This window comes from Xenopus laevis, chromosome 2L (assembly GCF_017654675.1).
Source record: "Xenopus laevis strain J_2021 chromosome 2L, Xenopus_laevis_v10.1, whole genome shotgun sequence".
Classification (NCBI taxonomy): Eukaryota; Metazoa; Chordata; class Amphibia; order Anura; family Pipidae; genus Xenopus; species Xenopus laevis.
The window spans coordinates 170,953,602-170,972,533 of record NC_054373.1 but is presented as its reverse complement, the minus strand read 5'-3'; the positions used below and the strand labels follow the sequence as shown (position 1 = coordinate 170,972,533).

General features: G+C 39.5%; 1 protein-coding gene across 3 annotated transcripts in view; it reads right to left on the bottom strand.

Annotated features, from left to right (window-relative positions):
• The window catches only part of atm.L (ATM serine/threonine kinase L homeolog), a 100,583-nt gene that overhangs the window by 48,424 nt on the left and 33,227 nt on the right, over window positions 1–18,932 (bottom strand). For all 3 annotated transcript variants that reach the window (XR_005965217.1, XM_041580906.1, NM_001088499.1), the window contains 11 exon segments: window positions 17,850–18,018; window positions 14,304–14,503; window positions 12,870–12,952; window positions 12,625–12,780; window positions 10,955–11,030; window positions 10,671–10,801; window positions 9,787–9,886; window positions 5,993–6,169; window positions 4,381–4,550; window positions 2,003–2,249; window positions 934–1,052 (listed from right to left, as the gene is read on the bottom strand). Coding sequence is in view for 2 of the 3 variants with exons in the window: in XM_041580906.1 (XP_041436840.1) it covers window positions 934–1,052; window positions 2,003–2,249; window positions 4,381–4,550; window positions 5,993–6,169; window positions 9,787–9,886; window positions 10,671–10,801; window positions 10,955–11,030; window positions 12,625–12,780; window positions 12,870–12,952; window positions 14,304–14,503; window positions 17,850–18,018 (1,628 nt within the window). In the remaining variant the exon portion in view is untranslated.

Here is an 18,932-nt window from a genome sequence, read left to right as displayed (position 1 = left end):
AAAAATTTGGATTATTCTGATAAAATGGAGTCTATGGGAGATGACCTTTCCGTAAAACGAAACTTTCTGGATAACGGGTTTCAGGATAATGTGTGAAGTACACATTGGATAAAGCAAATCACATTCAGGGCATAAACCCTGTGCCACTGCTGAATTACTATTATATGTGCTTTAATAAAAGCAGTGACTCCTCTGTTCTGATCAGAGATTGTGTAGGTGAAGCAGGAGAGAAGTAGTTGGGTTCTCACAAGAGCAGCGACCGGGAGGTGAGGCACGTCTCCGCCAATACCACACTACTATCGGATATTTTTATATTTCACTCTGCTGCCTTGAAGCAAACCAATCATGTTGGCCCCTACCTGTGGTTGGTCACTGAGGAAGCGCAGTGACATGAAACGCGTCAGACCTCGGACGCTGTTTTTACCAGTGTATCAAGATGTATCAATAAAGTAACCTTTTTTTACTTATAATTTGGAATTAAGCGATTCTTTTGAGAATACCCTGGAGTTTGCCGCTACAAGGATGGGTGTGTGCAGTGGATACGTTCTTCTTAGTGACGGACTCAGGGCGGCAGCACCTGGGTCACAATGACAACCGGGTAAGATTCTTAACAGATGATTTATTCACTCTGCAAGTTAGGGGAGATTTAACTAATCCAAAGTATAAGCGCCAGGCCTGGGGCGAAAAGCGCCCGGGCCATGAAACGGGAATGGTGAGCGGATCCCATGTATATTGTTAACATTAAGTTGCCGGGAATTGGCCTGAAAGATGCGGGATTTACTTGGGAACCCTTAGTGTAGCCCTGGATTTATTGTGCCCTACCTGTGGTTGGCTGACACAATTACTGAAAATGGTTATTTTTCAAGACTGAAAGAAGTGTTTATGATAGCACTTGAGAATGTGAGAACACTAAACACAGAGCCATACTCTTACCCTGCAAACTGTAGCAGATCAGGGTCTTCTGTGGCATGGCTGCTGGAAGTTTCATGTAGTGTCATCAGCAGCTCCACCACAATCTCTGGAAGGTTTCGGAAGAACAAGTTGTCGATTTGCTATAAAAAGAACAAAAATACCCACGGGCCATTATACACAAAAACACCTCTGGTGGCACAGACATAAGGGACCTCACTATATACGATAGAACCAGGGACGTGTCCGTGTAGTGGAAAGTGCCATTTATGACCACATTAAAGGGGACCCGTCACCCAAAAAAAAAATTATTCGAAATCCTATTTTATCACATTAGTCAAGCAAAATGAATTTTAATTTCACTATATAAATGATCTGAATCTTGTTTCTTTCAGTCTGGGAATTCATAATTAACAAGCAGGCAGGAGCCATTTTGTGGACACTGTTATTAAGACAAGTCTTGTATCATCTCAGAATCTTGTTTGTGCACCAGAATGGGGGACCTGATGTCCATCCCCATGCACTGGCTACACAATTAAATGGTAAAGAGAACGGGGGAATGTGGGGAGAGCAGTGACATCTAGGAAGTGCTGAATGGAAAGTGAAAGTAATTGCCTAAGGCATAGAGGAGGGACAGACATTATTTGATTGACAGCTGAGATTTTTAAATGAGCGTACAACCGCTATGAATGCTTTAATAAAATATTTAAATTGGATTTCATGTTTCATTTGAAAAGAACTTTTATTATACAGCATTGTGTGTCTGGGTGAAAGGTCCACTTTAACTGGCCACCACACACACACCAATGCCATCATGAATACAGTAAAACAACAATTGTTTTACCGATGTTCTCATTGGTCCTTTACCAGTGCACCAGCTTGGAAGAGGTCACCTGAGCACCTAGCTGAGAGCAACTTGGAGCACAACAACCAACCCCAATCAATAAGCCAGCAACGTTGATAACGGCAACTTCGTAAGAAATTCCGTAATTGTGACTTGAGCCAAAGATGGGACTTGTGCTTTGTGAAAAGCTTTAACCTAGTGCCAATTCTCCCTTGTATAGTTACTCACTACAAGAGTCTAGTAGATTACCTGCTTGCCCAAACAGCTCTCATCCTGCAGCAAGTCATACACTTTAGTAGCAACCTCTCTCTTCTGCAGCATCTCTTTATCATCAGCACATTCAGAGGCAAAGTAAGGGAGGATGTTGACTAGAATTCTGGGAAAGCAATCAGCAAGCAGAAGCTTCCAGTCCTCCTCGATGCACTGAGCAAGGGACTTCACCTCTTCAAATTCATTCCGTATCACCAGATGAGGGACAAGAACTTTGTAACAGGCTCTGCAAATTGACATCAGATAAATAAATAAAGTTATGCGTTTGTGGTTTGACTGGCAAGGTCAAGCCTTACTCTAGAACTGACATTTACAAACTTGTAAACTGACATTTACAACAGTTAAAGGGGAACTTCACCTTTAAATACAATTTGTAAATGGTGTTGATTAACCTTTTTCTTTGTTTACATATATTTTCTGATGTAAATTTTAAAATTCTTCTGGTAAATCAGACTTTACATCACACTCACGTTATTAGCTAGGGGCTCACTAAAGAAATTTGAAAAAATCTGGAGCCCATAGTGGCTAGGGGGCCATGGTTCTCTAAAGTGAATGAGAACATACACAATACATAAGTTAAAAACCCATTGCTAATAGGAGTTGGGGAAGCCAAACCCCCCCTCTAGGTGAACAGATACCGGTTGAACACTCAGGAAGATAGACCAGCTAAATTATTGAAGGCAATATTGGGAAAATGTATGTTGTTTAAATACTCTGTAACACAAACTATATTACCTTAACGGCATGTGTTTATTTTATGTGTTATAAAACAATAAAAATTCTACCTTTAATAAAAGAAAATGCCCCGATGATTAAAAAAATAAATAAGTGAATAAATTAAAAAACAGACTGACGTTAAAGGGCTGGTTCACCTTCCAAACACTTTTTTTCCCATTCAGTGGGTTTCAGGTCATACACCATAAAAAAAATACGTTTTTCAACTGCTTTCAGTCTTATTTTTTACTGTTTTCCCCACAATTTAAGTTTAACGTTTGTGTCTCTAGTGTCTCAGTCTGGCGGCTCAGTGATCCAGGAGAATCTGAACTGTTACAATTTGCTACATTTAGTTGATACATTAGTTAATACATTTCTCAGCAGTATCTGTGAAATATTAGCAAACTATTGTATCAATTCTAACAGCTGTCTTTAACATGGATTCTGCTCAGCAGGGACAAAGATAAGAAAGGTAAAAACTAAATGTATCAATTTAGAACAGTTAGTTTGGGTCTGGCCACATGGGCAGATTCGGGGAGATTAGTCGCCAGGCGACAAATCTCTTTTTTGCGGCGACTTATCTCCCCGAACTGCCTTCCGCCGCTACAATGTAAATCGCCTGGGGGCAGGCACACGGAGCAATTTGTTTTCCGAAGTTGCCCAAAGTTTCCTCGTGCGGCAATTACGGTGACTTCGGAAAACGAATCGTTCCGTGTGCCTGTTCCTAGGCGATTTACATTTTAGCCAACGGAAGGCAGACCGGGGAGATTAGTCGCCGCGAAGAAGAGATTTGTCACCTGGCGACTTATCTCCCCGTGTGGCCAGACCCTTAGAGTTGTCTACCCCCCTCCCAGAGCAGCTTTAGAAGGTGAAAATCTAAACTTTACACTACAATATTATAAAAACAGTCACAAATAGGAAATATAAAGTAATTGGAAAAAGTCTTTATTTCTGGTGAACTATCTGAATCCAACTGAACTGAAAAAAGTGTTTGAAGTTGAACAACCCCATTAAGGCTTCTATTACATCACCATTCATTGTTTTTATTGCTTTAAAGGGCATGTAAAGGCAAAAAAATAAAATCCCATTTTTACTTTCTTTAATGCTGTGGATAGGAATTGTCAGACAGTCCCTAACTGCTGAGCAGGGAAACAATCATACTTATGAACAGCAGGGGGAGTCCCCGTCTTACTTCCCAGCCATGCAGAACTCAAGCAGCTGTTTGTTTCCCTGTTTTGATAATTTATGACGATCGATAAGCAGCCCAGACACACTGAGCATGTGCACAGTCTTGGTCTTGCAAAGATGTTTAACAAAGTTACAAGATGGTGTCCCCCTGTGGCCAACTTTGAAAGCATAAATCATTTTTTTGTTGTGGTGCAGTAACTTCATGTTTATATTTAGTATACAAAATACAAAATGTATAGCCTTATTCTATTTTAGACTTTACTTCCCCTTTAATTTCATGTTCTCTACTTCATCCATTTTGACTAGGATAAATAAACTCTTGCAAGCAGATACCTGGCTAGTGGCAGACAGGTAGTTTCCCCACGGGCATATAAACAGGAGCAGAGATAAGCCACTCAGCAAGCAGAGAAGGGACAGATGGGGCAATTAGTAAGTTCAGATTCTCTTTAACATACCTGTAAAACTCATTGAGAGAGGAGTAATTTAGCAAGATGTATGGGAACGTGGATAGACTGTACCCAGGAACCTTCATTCTCAGCCATTCAAGAATCAGATAGTCTAAATGGGAAGCCATGAAATCCTTTACACCTCTGTATCCCAGAGCAGTAGAAACCCTCCCTAGTTCCTAGAATGGAAAGAAGAACCCAGCATAAGAGTACAAACATCACCATTTTAACTCTGCATATTGTTTCTCATCCAAGCACAATTATTTACCATCATTGTGAGTAAAAAGCCAAACAACATGATCTGTGGCAAGACAGTTGTTTCATTTTTTTAGTTGTAATATTAGTGTGTAGGGGCATCTCAGGTCATTTTGCCTGGTCATGTGCTTTCAGAAAGAGTCAGCACGTTGAACTAAAGTGCAATACCTCAGAACAGAACATCCATCTGATATCAATGTTATAGAATAGGCTCGCTATGGACAATAGCACTCTTGTACAAACGTCTATGACCAGACGGGATGGAGAAGTACAAGAGACTTATAGATCTGGCTCCTCTGTACTTACCCCCTGACCCTTCTACCTATTTTTCCCTTATGTTAGTTTATTTTTTTTTCCTTCCCCCCTCAGTTCATAGAAAAGCAGCGTTAACAGGTGGGCAACATGATAGTGAAAAAAAAGTAAGCAATATGTTTATCTAATAAATATAAAAGCATGTACTGTATATCGGGATTAGATATCGGCCTATAAATGCTTACAAGATTGAAATGCCAATCTGAAGTTATGTAACTGAAATTACCTTTGGAATAATATTACAAGTGTCAACAATATGCCTGTAACAGTTCTTGAGGAAAAAAACCAAAAACTTTTAAATAAAAAAAAGAAAGAGTCAGCACGTTAGGATGGAACGGCTTTCTGGCAGGCTGTTGTTTCTCTTGCTCAATGTAATTGAATGTGTCTCAGTGGGACCTGGATTTTACTATTGAGTGTTAGATCTACCAGGCAGCTGTTATCTTGTGTTAGGGAGCTGCTATATGGTTACCTTCCCATTTCTGTAGTTAGGCTGCTGGGGTGGGGGGAAGGGAGGAGGGTGATATCACTCCAACTTGCAAGACAGTGACTGAAACTTATCAGAGAACAAGTCACATGACTGGGGACAGCTGGGAAACTGACAATATGTCTAGCCTCATGTTAGATTTCAAAATTAAATATAAAAAAATCTGTTTGCTCTTTTGAGAAATGGATTTCAGCACATAATTCTGCAGGAGCAGCACTATTAACTGATGTGTTTTGAAGAAAAACTTTTTTCCGTGACAGTATCCCTTTAAAGAAATAGAAAAAAAAAGTCCACTTGGACAGTGGAATAGGAGCCATTGAGGGTAGGGTTGGTATTGGGGGAGAAAATCTAGGTTTTTCTGTCAAATCCCCTATGCCAAACAGGAAAGGGTCATATCACACTTTAGTACCCAATGGAAATGAACATTTGGATGACTGTAAAGCCATTGCCCTAAAAAAAAGCTCTTTTGAAGAAGTAAATTGGGATTGCTCTAAGGTTTGGACTGTCCAGAGGAGAACAGCACTATAGACATAGATGGAGTCTACTGGTGGTTTATACCAGGAGACTTGCCTTTCTGATAAGCTGAGGGTCCAACCCATTCTCTTTCACAGACTGACAGATGGCAAACAGAGCCTGCTTCTCACACACTGGACTGCAGCGCAGAATCGCCGATATCAACATCAGCAACGTCGCCCTTCGGTTCCAGGTCTCATCAGGGACCTCATCTGGGTCAGAGCTGCTGCGAGACTGAACAAACAAAAAAAACAATGGGGTCTTTAGCTACTCAGTTCATAAGTCCTGAAACAAATTTCTGCAATTGGTGTTCATTTATAGCATGAAACCAGTGGAATATAGTGAATACAGTACCCCCTCTTGTAAAATATAAGGATATTATAAGTTACAGAGGAGTTCCATGGAACTCCGAGATGACTTCTAATATCCTCATATTTTGTAACTGGGGGTACTTTATTTCTTATAATACTCAAGTTTCAGTGAGTCATGTGACAGAATCACTAAGCTACAATTATAACCAATGACATCACTAAGCACCGTTTATAAGGATATCATTTACAAGATATTCATGACTTTTGTGTATTATAAAGATATATTACACAAAAGCCATGAATATCTTGTAAATGATATCCTTATAAACGGTGAGTTCTGATGTCATCAGTTATAAACGTTGAGTTCTGATGTCATTTCTGTCACATGACTCACTGAAACTTGTGTATTATAATAAATAAAGTACCCCCAGTTGCAAAATATGAGGATATTAGAAGTTACCTCTGAGTTTCATGACCTGTATAAAAACACTCGGCCTTCGGCCTCGTACTTTTATATAGTCATGAAACTCCTTGGTGACTTATAATATCCTTATATTTTACAAGAGGGGGTACTTTATTCACTATATAATTTACAGGATAGTCATGGCTCTTGTGTATTATATAGTTATACCGTATACTTGGCTGCAGATATTTTGCAAAGGCCGGCATCATTGGCTCATTAAATAGCAGAACTCTCTGGATGCACATGCCCTACATATTCATCAAGCACCTTTTCACCGTGTCAAGTGCCATGTCAAGAATGAGCAATAGCTGATTAAAATCCATTAAGATTGCAGAATGATTCCGGCTGAAATTGAGCCATGCAGTTAAGAGGAGGACACTTTTCCCAACATGCAAATATATTTGCTCTTGATTTAGAGATCTCAGTGTGTGCTGCATGAGTAAATCAAGAGCTGTCCATTAAGTTGCACTTATACAAAACCTCTTACAAATCCTTGTGATCATTTATAATCAAGTGTTTTACAAAATGAAACTGCCAAGGGAACAGCGGTGCATTATGCTGCTGGCAATAGTTGACTGTAAATTCTTATCGCCTACATTAAAGGGGAAGGAAAGTCTAAAACTATGTAAGCCTTATCAGAAAGATCTATATAAATACACCAGCAAACCCTCAAAGTAATGCTGCTCTGAGTCCTCTGTCAAAAGAAACACGGCATTTCTTTCCTTCTATTGTGTAAACATGGGCTTCTGTATCAGACTTACTGTTTTCAGAATAAACCTCAAGGGCTAGGGCTTGAGCATGCTCAGTTTGCTCCTCTCTCACAACAAGCTATTATGGCAGCAGCTATCCTAAACAAACAGAGAGCTTCTATTGCTGTTTACTCAGGAATTGGTAAAGCATTCTACAGAATAATAATAGTGTTATAGCTTGCACTATTGTGGCTAATCTATTGGCAATAAACTCCCTCTGTAGCTTTCCTTCTCCTTTAAAGGGAAAGATAGACCTATTTATGAAGGGCTAGGCGCTACTGACCAACCCCGGGCTTAGAGCCCCATGCACGAAACAGCTGTGCCTATTCTTTCAATGTTGCTACTCTGCTATGCTCCAGATTATAAATCTAGCTTCAGGTGTAGAGCACAGTATTGTCAGGCACAAGAGAGCCCATAAGCATTCGGTAAGTACAGGTGTCCCTAGAGCGTTTTGGTCCATCAGTACTCCCAATCGTTACTGTTCTGAATAATGTAGTAATACATCTAGGGGCATTCAAGGAGACACCACTATGCCTCCTCCTTACACCACTCCTGTATGCAGAACTGTATATAAAAAGAGGTGCAACTTTTTGAACTTTATTCTAGAACCACAATCAGTTTCTCCTTAAGATTCAGTTTGCAAATCTTATCAGGTCAAGGTCAGCTTGGTGCTCATTTTTTTTGCACTTGTAATACTTTAGTAAACCAGTCCAAGTGATGTTATCTGAGATAGTGTTGGCACTACAGCTGTACAGACCCCTGAATGGCTGCACCCACTGCTAAAAAGAAGCCATTGGTATTAAGCGGAGTCACACAAATGACAAGGTCACATGACACATAATATGTATCAGTAGGCAGGACCAGTAGCGCAACACACCAGAGGAGAGGCAGATTGTTTAGGATTGACTACGCTGCATGTTGTCCATAGTCTGGCATTGTATACCAATACTTAGCATTTCCAGAGAAGATAGCACTGTACTCAAGAAATGCATCCTGCAGAGTTTCCATGGTAAGTATTTCCACACCATGACAGAGTGCCAGCTTAGTGTACAAATAAGAAAATGCTAAACATAGGCAAACACAAGAGTAGATGTTCCCCACAAGCAGATTCCATGCAGAAAAACCTCATCACTGGTAAGAGCTAAAAAAAAAATGTTGCTTGTAAATAACATATATACGGTGGTAGAATAAAGGGTAAAAAGGTGTGTTTTGCCTTTAATTTCTTCCATGAAGGAGTTGGAAGCTGCAAGTGAGATGTGTCAAAACAGAGAATGGTTTCTCTGTTTAAAGGATATTGCTGTCTGGCCCTGGAAGCTATAGTCATCTGGAAGGAACAGGCAATCCATTCCAGTGGTTCAGTTCGCATATTGGAGCTCACTTTTCACAGGAAGGCTGTAATTCTAATGAAAGTATTAGGAATCTCTCTCAGAGCAGGGCACAGAACAGGAGAGGTTACCGGTCTGTGTTAGAAAGTCCCAGAGGGGCTGGGGGTGCTGCCTGCCAGTGCAAGGAGCGGAGGGAGTGTGACCAGGTGATCGAGATTGACAGTAATTGAGGAAAGCTAGAAGCTGAGCCAGGCCGGAAGCTGAATTTTGAGCAAAAGGGGCTTAGTGAGAAGCCTGAATGTGGAAGCCAACATGTATGGTGAGAACGCCAGTGTGGGCAAAACTTTGAATACGTGAATCGGAAGCGCTGATGAACTGTATGCTGTGACTTTATGTTGGAAAAAGTCCTGAATAAACCTGTGGGTTTTTTATGCCTGTGTCCCTGTCTTTATGCTCCTGATCTTCTGCTTACCTGCCTACCATAGCTTATCTCCCCCCAAAAATGATGCGTACAGGCAGCCAGCTTGTCACAATGTATACAATATATAGTGAATAAAGTACCCCCTGTCGTAAAATATAAGGATATTATAAGTTACCGAGGAGTTTCATGACCATATAAAAGTACGAGGCCGAAGGCCGAGTGTTTTTATACAGGTCATGGAACTCCGAGGTAACTTCTAATATCCTTATATTTTGCAGCAGGGGTACTTTATTTATTATAATACACACGTTTCAGTGAGTCATGTGACAGAAATGACATCAGAACTCACCGTTTATAACTGATGACATCAGAACTCACCGTTTATAAGGATATCATTTACAAGATATTCATGGCTTTTGTGTATTATATAAATATAACAACACTCAAATTTTTTCCTGTGTTTACAGAGATATAAGTTGTGCATCGGTGCACTAGGGATATATTTGCTACAGTGCTGGTGGGCCCTGGGCCAAACTGTCGGCTTGCACCACAATGTGTATGCATATAATAGCTGCACATTACCAGATAGCGCATTCCTTCTTGAACCTTCAGGTAGATGTTATCAAATGCCTTCTGCTGTAGCTGTAGTGGAAGGGCTTGTGCTTTTACATCCTGGAACAATCTAAAGGTCAATAAAAAAACAGCTATGTATGTAAATACTTACAAGATGCGTTCCCCCCTGCAGTTGTATTTGCACCTGTTCAATTGCCTGTATCCCCAGATAATGTCATCAGTACTTTATTGGCAGAGTTTCCCCACAAAGAGCAACTAGGATTTTTACTCTTTATACTTAAGGCCAGTGGTTCCCAAACTGTGGGGCTGCCTGGGATGGAGGTGTTGCTTTTAGCAATTGTAGAGGGGTTGATTCATGGAACTACTGATTGCTGATACACAGATATGTTTGTATCCTTGTTATGAACTAAAGAGACCACGACCAAAGGTTGGAGCTCCAAGGGGGAAAGCCCCACACTTTGATAATCCATGTATTTGAGTGGTCCTGCTGGATTTAGGACTCTCCAATCTTACAAGAAGGCAGTCCAGCAATTTAGGATGTGCTAGAGGGATCTTACCAGATTTAACGTTCTCTGTTTCCAAATATAAAACTACTCATTTCTGCACATACACTTATCTATTTATTTATCTAAAGGTCAGCATGCATTTGGTCCTCTCTTCTCTACACACTAAGGAGATATGCTCAGTGAGTTAATGTTACGTGGAAATGCAATAACCTTATCGTGACAAGATCATTAGATGCTGTTGCTCATGTTCTAAAGCACAAATAATACTAGATTTAAAAGTTATGGCTATTTCTTCATACCCAACTCCCAGAGAAGGGCCAAGGCAAGCATATATAACATTTTCTGGGGGCTATTACATTAGCACTGTGGTTATTTACTTTCCATTACCTGCTTATGGACACTGCAGTATGAAAGCGAACCTGGTGATGAGAGTCCGCCAGAAATGCTGGGAACGCGTCTCTCACAGGAACGTCCTGGTCATCAACTGTAAGAATTGCCCACTTAGACTGTGGATCAACCTGGAATAAGAAAAGAGTACAAACACCTGTGATGCCAATTTAGAAATGAACACATGAGAATATAATACCGCTTTTTCTGAACTTTGGCATCTACTCTGCATCGCCTTTTCTAATACCAAGCGTTTAGTCTCTTTGTAGACCCGTGGAACATACCTTGAGTAGGGCCTTCATGCAGTTCACCAGAGATGCACGGACCACTGCAGTATATTTTCCATCCTTCGCTAAAATCCTGTGATTGTAACAATATGGTTAAACTAAAGAAATGATCGCATTATTGTAATAACTGAATATATAGACATGATTCTTGATCAACTACGGTCAAGCCTCAATTTTACATTCCCCAATTTTACGTTTTCTTGCATTTTACACCGTTTATTGTGGTCCAACCAAGATAATAACTGCCCGCTGGCCAATAGCCTGATCTAAGCAGTGACATTGTATAGCTTGGCTGCCACTACGCACCAAACCCCAGGCAAAGCAATAACAAGCCGAAAAGCCTAATTGGCTGCCCATTTGTGCCAAACCCTTAGCTGGACAATGACAAATTGAGTGACCTCATTGGCAGCCTACTTCTGCCATACCCTTAATTGGAAATCGGCTGTTGGCTGCTCACTGCTGCCATACCAATTATTTAAGCAGTGAATGTTGGATAGTCTTGTTGACGGCCTACATACGCATTTAACTGAGCAATAACGAGCTGAGAGACCTTGTTAGCTACACAATGGCCATACTCTGGGACGAGCAATGAAAGCAAGGCCCCATAACTTAAAGGTAAGTCACCCCCCCCATGGTGCAAAACTGGATCACACTGGTGAATCAGACCCTACCCCTTATCAAACTCACCCTATTAGCCAGAGGTTCACTTAAAAAATGTTAAAGAATCTGGAGCTCATGGTGGGAGGCAGGACTAGGTGGTCATGGTACCCTAAAGTGAACTGGAACACTTAATACTGTATATATTGAGGTTACAACTACTTTATATATACTCTAGTATGGCTAACTTAAGGTGTTAATAAATACAAGAGAGGTGTAGGACCCACTGTGGATAAACAGGCACCTATGTAGCGCATATGCTGAATCATATACCAACTAAACCATTGAGTGAAGCACTACCTCAAGCTACATGGGTCTAAACATCCTGTAATGGATAAGATAATGGCACGTGTTTTGTTTTGTTCTATGTTTAAATGTTTTATAAAACCAAAAAAAATTTACGTATAAAAAAAGGTAAGGCATCCCAAAAATTCTGAAACAAATTTTCAAACACCAATTAAAGGGGAATACAAAATGTATTCAAAATCCTATTTTATGGCATCAGTCAAGCAAAATGAACTTTAATTACACTATATAAATTATTTGAATCTTGTTTCCTTCAGTCTAGGAATTCATAATTATAACAAGCAGGCAGGAGCCATTTTGTGGACACTGTTATTAAGACAAGTCTTGTATCATCTCAGAATCTTGTTTGTGCACCAGAATGGGGGATCTGATGTCCATCCCCATGCACTGGCTACACAATTAAATGGTGAAGAGAACGGGGGAATGTGGGGAGAGCAGTGACATCTAGGAAGTGCTGAATGGAAAGTGAAAGTAATAGTCTGCCCTGCCTCTATGCTTAAGGCATAGAGGAGGAGCAGATAATATTTGATTGACAGCTGAGCTTTTTATGAATGCTTTAATAAAAAAATAGAAATTGGATTTCATGTTTAACTGAAAAGGACTTTTATTATACTGATTTTTGTGTCTGGGTAACAGGTCCACTTTAAGCAAGGTCTAGAAAGCCTAGCAGAAGAAGATGAATACAAGAAGAGCACAGCACAAACCAGAATGCCTGAATAACATTCAGGAGTTGCCCCTGAGCATCGTATGTTTCCTCTGTGTCCATCGGGTCTTGCCCCAAACAGTTGACCACAGGGAGCAGTTTCTTTAGTATCGCTGCACAGACATCCTGGTCTCGGCGGTAGGAAGAACACACTTCACTGCAAGGGAAAATTGTCATGGGCATGAAAAACGGAGGAAAGCAATGGTCAGATCACACAAGCAGGAGCTGGACACTGGGATCACTTACATTAGTGGCCTCAGCAAAGTAATAATTTCATCAACAGGCAGTGGAGCGTCAGCTTTGGGCAGTTCATTTAAGAGCAGTAAGTACTGCAATGCAAGAGAGGGAATATAATAAAACAAGTGTATAGCTAGTATATGTACAGCAGGGTGTATCACAATATCTGTGCAAATCAATACAAGCCAGTCATTTCTTAGCCCCACAACCAGGTCTGAGGAGCTTTCTGATCTTGATGATAGTACAAGTATAGGACCTGCTATCCAGAATGCTCGGGACCTGGTTCTGTAATTTGGATCTTCATACCTTAAGTCTGCTAGAAAATGTAAACATGAAATAAACCCAATAGGCTGGTTTTGCTTCCAATAAGGACTAATTATATCTTAGTTTGGATCAAGTACAAGGCACTATTTTATTATTACAGAGAAAAATGAAATCTTTTTTTTTAAATCTGGATTATTTGGATAAAATGAAGTCTACGGGAAACGGCCTTTCCGTAATTCGGATAACGGATCCCATACCCCATATATTCAGATAACAGATCCCATATATATATATATATATATATATATATATATATATATATATATATATATATATATATATATATATATATACATACAGTATATATATATATATATATATACATACATACATACATACAGTATATATATATATATATATACATACATACATACATACAGTATATATATATATATATATATATATATACATATACATACAGTATATATATATATATATATATATATATTGTTGTGTGTATATATATATATATATATATATATATATATATATATATATATATATATATATATATATATTTGCTCATACAGGTATGGGATCCGTTCTCCGAATTACGGAAAGGCCGTTTCCCATAGACTTCATTTTATCCAAATAATCCAGATTTTAAAAAAAAAAGATTTCATTTTTCTGTGTAATAATAAAACAGTAACTTGTACTTGATCCAAACTAAGATATAATTAATCCTTATTGGAAGCAAAATCAGCCTATTGGGTTTATTTCATGTTTACATTTTCTAGCAGATTTAAGGTATGAAGATCCAAATTACAGAACCAGGTCCCGAGCATTCTGGATAGCAGGTCCTATACTTGTACTATCATCAAGATCAGAAAGCCCCTCAGACCTGGTAGTGGGGCTAAGAAATGACTGGCTTGTATTGATTTCCACAGATATATATATATATATATATATATATACACACACACATATATTGACACATATGATTTTTTCCACACACTATAAAACTATGCCATTAGTCAGTCTATAGGACAGACTATGATTTTTATTTATATGTCGATATGATAGATAACTGTTCAACAAACCAATGCTTTATGTTAGCTTCTCCTCAGACCACCGACCAGACCATGCTCATACGCCTTATTATGAAATGGCCCAGCTTACCACATGTAGGTGCAGGGGTTTGCTTATATCCAAAGAGTTATTATCAATCAGGGCTAACAGCTTTCTGCGGGTATCAGAAGGTCGGAAGTTGACCGTGTGATTCTGAGCAGCAGTGGTACAAAGGCAAAGGAACTCCAGGGTCTGCAGCAGGACAGCTTCTTGTTTGGTGAGATGCTCCTCAGACAGGGGGCTCAATGCACCTGCAAAAAAAATCCCACAGGAACTGGTCATGCCTTAGTGAACATTAGGCCCTGGTTTTACCCTGCCTGTACTCTCAAAGTCAGATCCACATGACCACATTATAATCAGCTATCCAACACTCACATTTACAGCTTTCATTAATCATGCATTATGGGTGCAACTACAGCTTAAAGGAGAATTCAACTCTTTAGGGAAAAAAAACGTACCTCCCCACCCCAATTAGAGCCCCTCCCTGCTCCCCCTAGCCTAACTGTCGCCCCTGGGAAATGCCCCTAACTTTTTACTTACTCTTCGGTGCAGATTCAGGCATTAATGTTCCACGCAGCCATCTTCGGGTCTTCGGTATGCTGAGACGGAGACCGGCAAAGAGGCGCATGTGCAGTTGGAGCAATTTACAAGTTTGCAACAACTGATCATGTGCCGAAATGGACGGAACTTGCCGAAGCGACGGAAGAAGACACGAAGACCCAGAAGATGGCTGACGTGAGCTCAGGTCATTTTGCCTGGTCATGTGCTTTCAGAAAGAGCCAGCACTTTAGGATGGAACTGCTTTCGGGCAGGCTGTTGTTTCTCCTACTCAATGTAACTGAATGTGTCTCAGTGGGACCTGGATTTTACTATTGAGTGTTGTTCTTAGATCTACCAGGTAGCTGTTATCTTGTGTTAGGGAGCTGCTATCTGGTTTCCTTCCCATTGTTCTGTTGTTAGGCTGCTGGGGGGGGAGAGGGAGGGGGTGATATCACTTCAACTTGCAGTACAGCAGTAAAGAGTGACTGAAGTTTATCAGAGCACAAGTCACATGACTGGGGGCAGCTGGAAAACTGACAATATGTCTAGCCCCATGTCAGATTTAAAAATGAAATATGAAAAAATCTGCTCTTTTGAGAAATGGATTTCAGTGCAGGAGCCGCACTATTAACTGATGTGTTTTGAAAAAAACAAAACATGTTTTCCCATGACAGTATCCCTTTAACCTGTAATCCCAGTGTAACAGCGTCCTATGTGTGTGGCACATTCATACAGTGCACATTGTGGTGCACCAGTACAGTGTCTTCTGTATGTGGCACACCTGTATCTAAAGTGCACACCAGCTTGCAATTTAATACAAGCCGAATGGCCACAACCATCACTTGCCACAAATGTAAAAGCATATGCATGGGTGCACATAGTTTTATGAATAAAATGAGTGTTCATGCCATGCACTTGCCATGCTAATGATGCTGCTGCTGCAGAAGCAACAATTCCAGAAGTGAGACCATGAAACATACATATTCTGTTGTACTGAGCACAATTCTGCTGGAAATGATCTGCAAACTAAAGAGTGAGCTCACCTTGAAATTACCTTTTACTATAAAGTGAACAGGGCTGTTTATAAATGTATATTTTTATGACATACAGGAATGGGATATAGTCTGCATAATGCTTGGGACGAGGTTTCCTGGAAAAACGTCTTTCGGTAACTTGGAACAAAATGTCTTAAAGCTACTAAAAAACATTCAAACATTAAAATAAACATGCCAAACCTTTCCCTCTGATTGCAGTTACACTGAATGCAGGCGGTGCTGTATTCCAAGAAGGTGCAGCTCTTTGTGCTCTGTTCTAGGAAACTCATGGGGAAATGTACAGAGTGCATAAAACAGGGAACTTGTACCATTTTGATACTTTTCCCTGGCTTCATAAATGAGGCATTATATTTCCTTTGTATTTATTACAATGTAACGTTTCGGGGGCGGGCCCCTTCGTCAGACAGCAAATCACACCACAAAGTGGACCTTTTAAACATTCCTTAATGCATATTCATAAATGAACCCACACATGATTGATAACTAAACCCTTAGTTAATACAATTAGCAAATCCATTCGTGGACGATTCATCATCAGTGAAAATACCATAAGTAAAAAGTTCAAAAAAGTCCAAATACAGTTCCCAAGACCTTAGACAAATGTTGGAAAAAAAATTTTTGATACTGAAAAAATCCTGTGAACAAAGTTAAATAGTATATCAGTATAAACATTAAAAATTCCTTTAATAGAGCTTAAAAACCACTAAAAACATTGTGGTATTCTGCCCAAGCTTGAAACATTATCTTGCCCTTAGCATTATCAAAAAGATTACTTTTTACCTTGCCTTTGCAACAAATTGATTCAATTTCTCAATATCTGCAAAATAGAGAGGAGAGGCAACATATTAACATTTTTAGATATTTAAAAGTAGCAAGGGATCTCAGAGATAGCAAGCTAGATTGAATTCCTCATTCAGTCCACGTGGGACCCTTGTCTGCAATGCCCAGATCCAGTGGCATTCCCTTTGTAATAATATTTTTTTATTATCCTGCTGATTATTTGGGGTAATTTTTTCAAGAATCAACCATCTTAGTTGTGACACCCTATGACCTTTATCAAAAAAGTGTCTGGCCAAAGCCGTTTCCCTTCTTTTTTTACTTCTTTTTTTATTGGTTTCATTTACACTTTTTTGATAAAGGTCATAGGGTGTCACAACTAAGATGGTTGATTCTTGAAAAAATTACCCCAAATAATCAGCAGGATAATAAAAAATTATTATTACAAAGGGGATCTGGGCATTGCAGACAAGGGTCCCACGTGGACTGAATGAGGAATTCAATCTAGCTTGCTATCTCTGAGATCCCTTGCTACTTTTAAATATCTAAAAATGTTAATATGTTGCCTCTCCTCTCTATTTTGCAGATATTGAGAAATTGAATCGATTTGTTGCAAAGGCAAGGTAAAAAGTAATCTTTTTGATAATGCTAAGGGCAAGATAATGTTTCAAGCTTGGGCAGAATACCACAATGTTTTTAGTGGTTTTTAAGCTCTATTAAAGGAATTTTTAATGTTTATACTGATATACTATTTAACTTTGTTCACAGGATTTTTTTCAGTATCAAAAAATTTTTTTCCCAACATTTGTCTAAGGTCTTGGGAACTGTATTTGGACTTTTTTGAACTTTTTACTTATGGTATTTTCACTGATGATGAATCATCCACGAATGGATTTGCTAATTGTATTAACTAAGGGTTTAGTTATCAATCATGTGTGGGTTCATTTATGAATATGCATTAAGGAATGTTTAAAAGGTCCACTTTGTGGTGTGATTTGCTGTCTGACGAAGGGGCCCGCCCCCGAAACGTTACATTGTAATAAACACGCAGGGCTTTGCCCGCATGCATTGAGCTCTGAGTGCCGGTTTTTCTTCTATTACGCTTACTCCAATTGAGGGTTGCCGATCCCTTGCAACTGTGCACCGGGCTAGCTTGTGCTTGAGAGGCCAGGGTGTGCTGGTGGGTTCTGGAATTTGGATTATATTTCCTTATCAGGCTACTTACCAGTGACATGCTGAAGCTCTCCATACTCTATGTTTTCTGCTGGTTCAGCAACACAGTGATCATCAAATAGGTCCATAGCTCCCTGATCTTCTGTTTCCATTCTGGATTCGGCATCATCTCCTATTAGATCAAGCTCACTGGTCTCTACTGAGCTGCCAGTGCTGGTTAGCTGCAGACAAATCAAATTCAAACAGTAAATACAAGAATAGGAAGAGGTTGAAAAACGACACACGTCCTTCAGGTTAAAGGGGAACTATCGCAAACTTGAAAATTTAATATAAGCTTCCGCATACTGAAATAAGAAACTTTCTAAACTCAATCAATTAAATATTCTGTACTGTTTCTGAAATAATCAAATTTATCTTCACTATTCCTCTCTCAGCATCTGTTTCTCTTCATTCTCTCTTCATGCAGTTGGGAGTCAGATATTTATTGACAGTTACATCCAATATATCTTATAGGGGGGCTCTTTTGCCTAGTAGATGTATTAGAGCTCCCTCTATTAAAATCACCAGACATCATGTCTCTCTACATGCAGGAATTGTGCAAAAGGCAGTTATTTTGTTAGATTTTATTTGTACTGGAATCAGTTATTTGAGTGAGCTCTAATGTATCTGTTAGGAAAGGTAGCTTCCCTATAAGATATATTGGATCTAACTGTCAATGGATATCGGATACCCAACTGCTGCATGAAGAGAGAATGAAGAGAAAGAAATGCTGAGAGAGGGATAGTGAAGATAAACTTGATTATTTCAGAAATTAAGCAGAATATTTAATTGATTGTATTTAGAAAGTTTCTTATTTCAGTATGATGATTTTTTTATTTTCACGATAGTTCCCCTTTAAACTACATAAACCCGCCTAGTTGCTAGTTGGTCCAGAGGAAGGGGAAAAACCCCTCTTTATTTCCCTCCGAGGGAGAAAAAATTGCTTCCCGATGGCATAATGGCAATCGGACCAGTCCCTGGATTAAGAGATATTTTCAATAACCCTGTAGTTTTCTCACTTGCCAAAAGCCATTCAACCCCTTCTTGAAGCCATCTAATGTACAATTTAATACAACAGTCAGATTAGCTGGTTCAC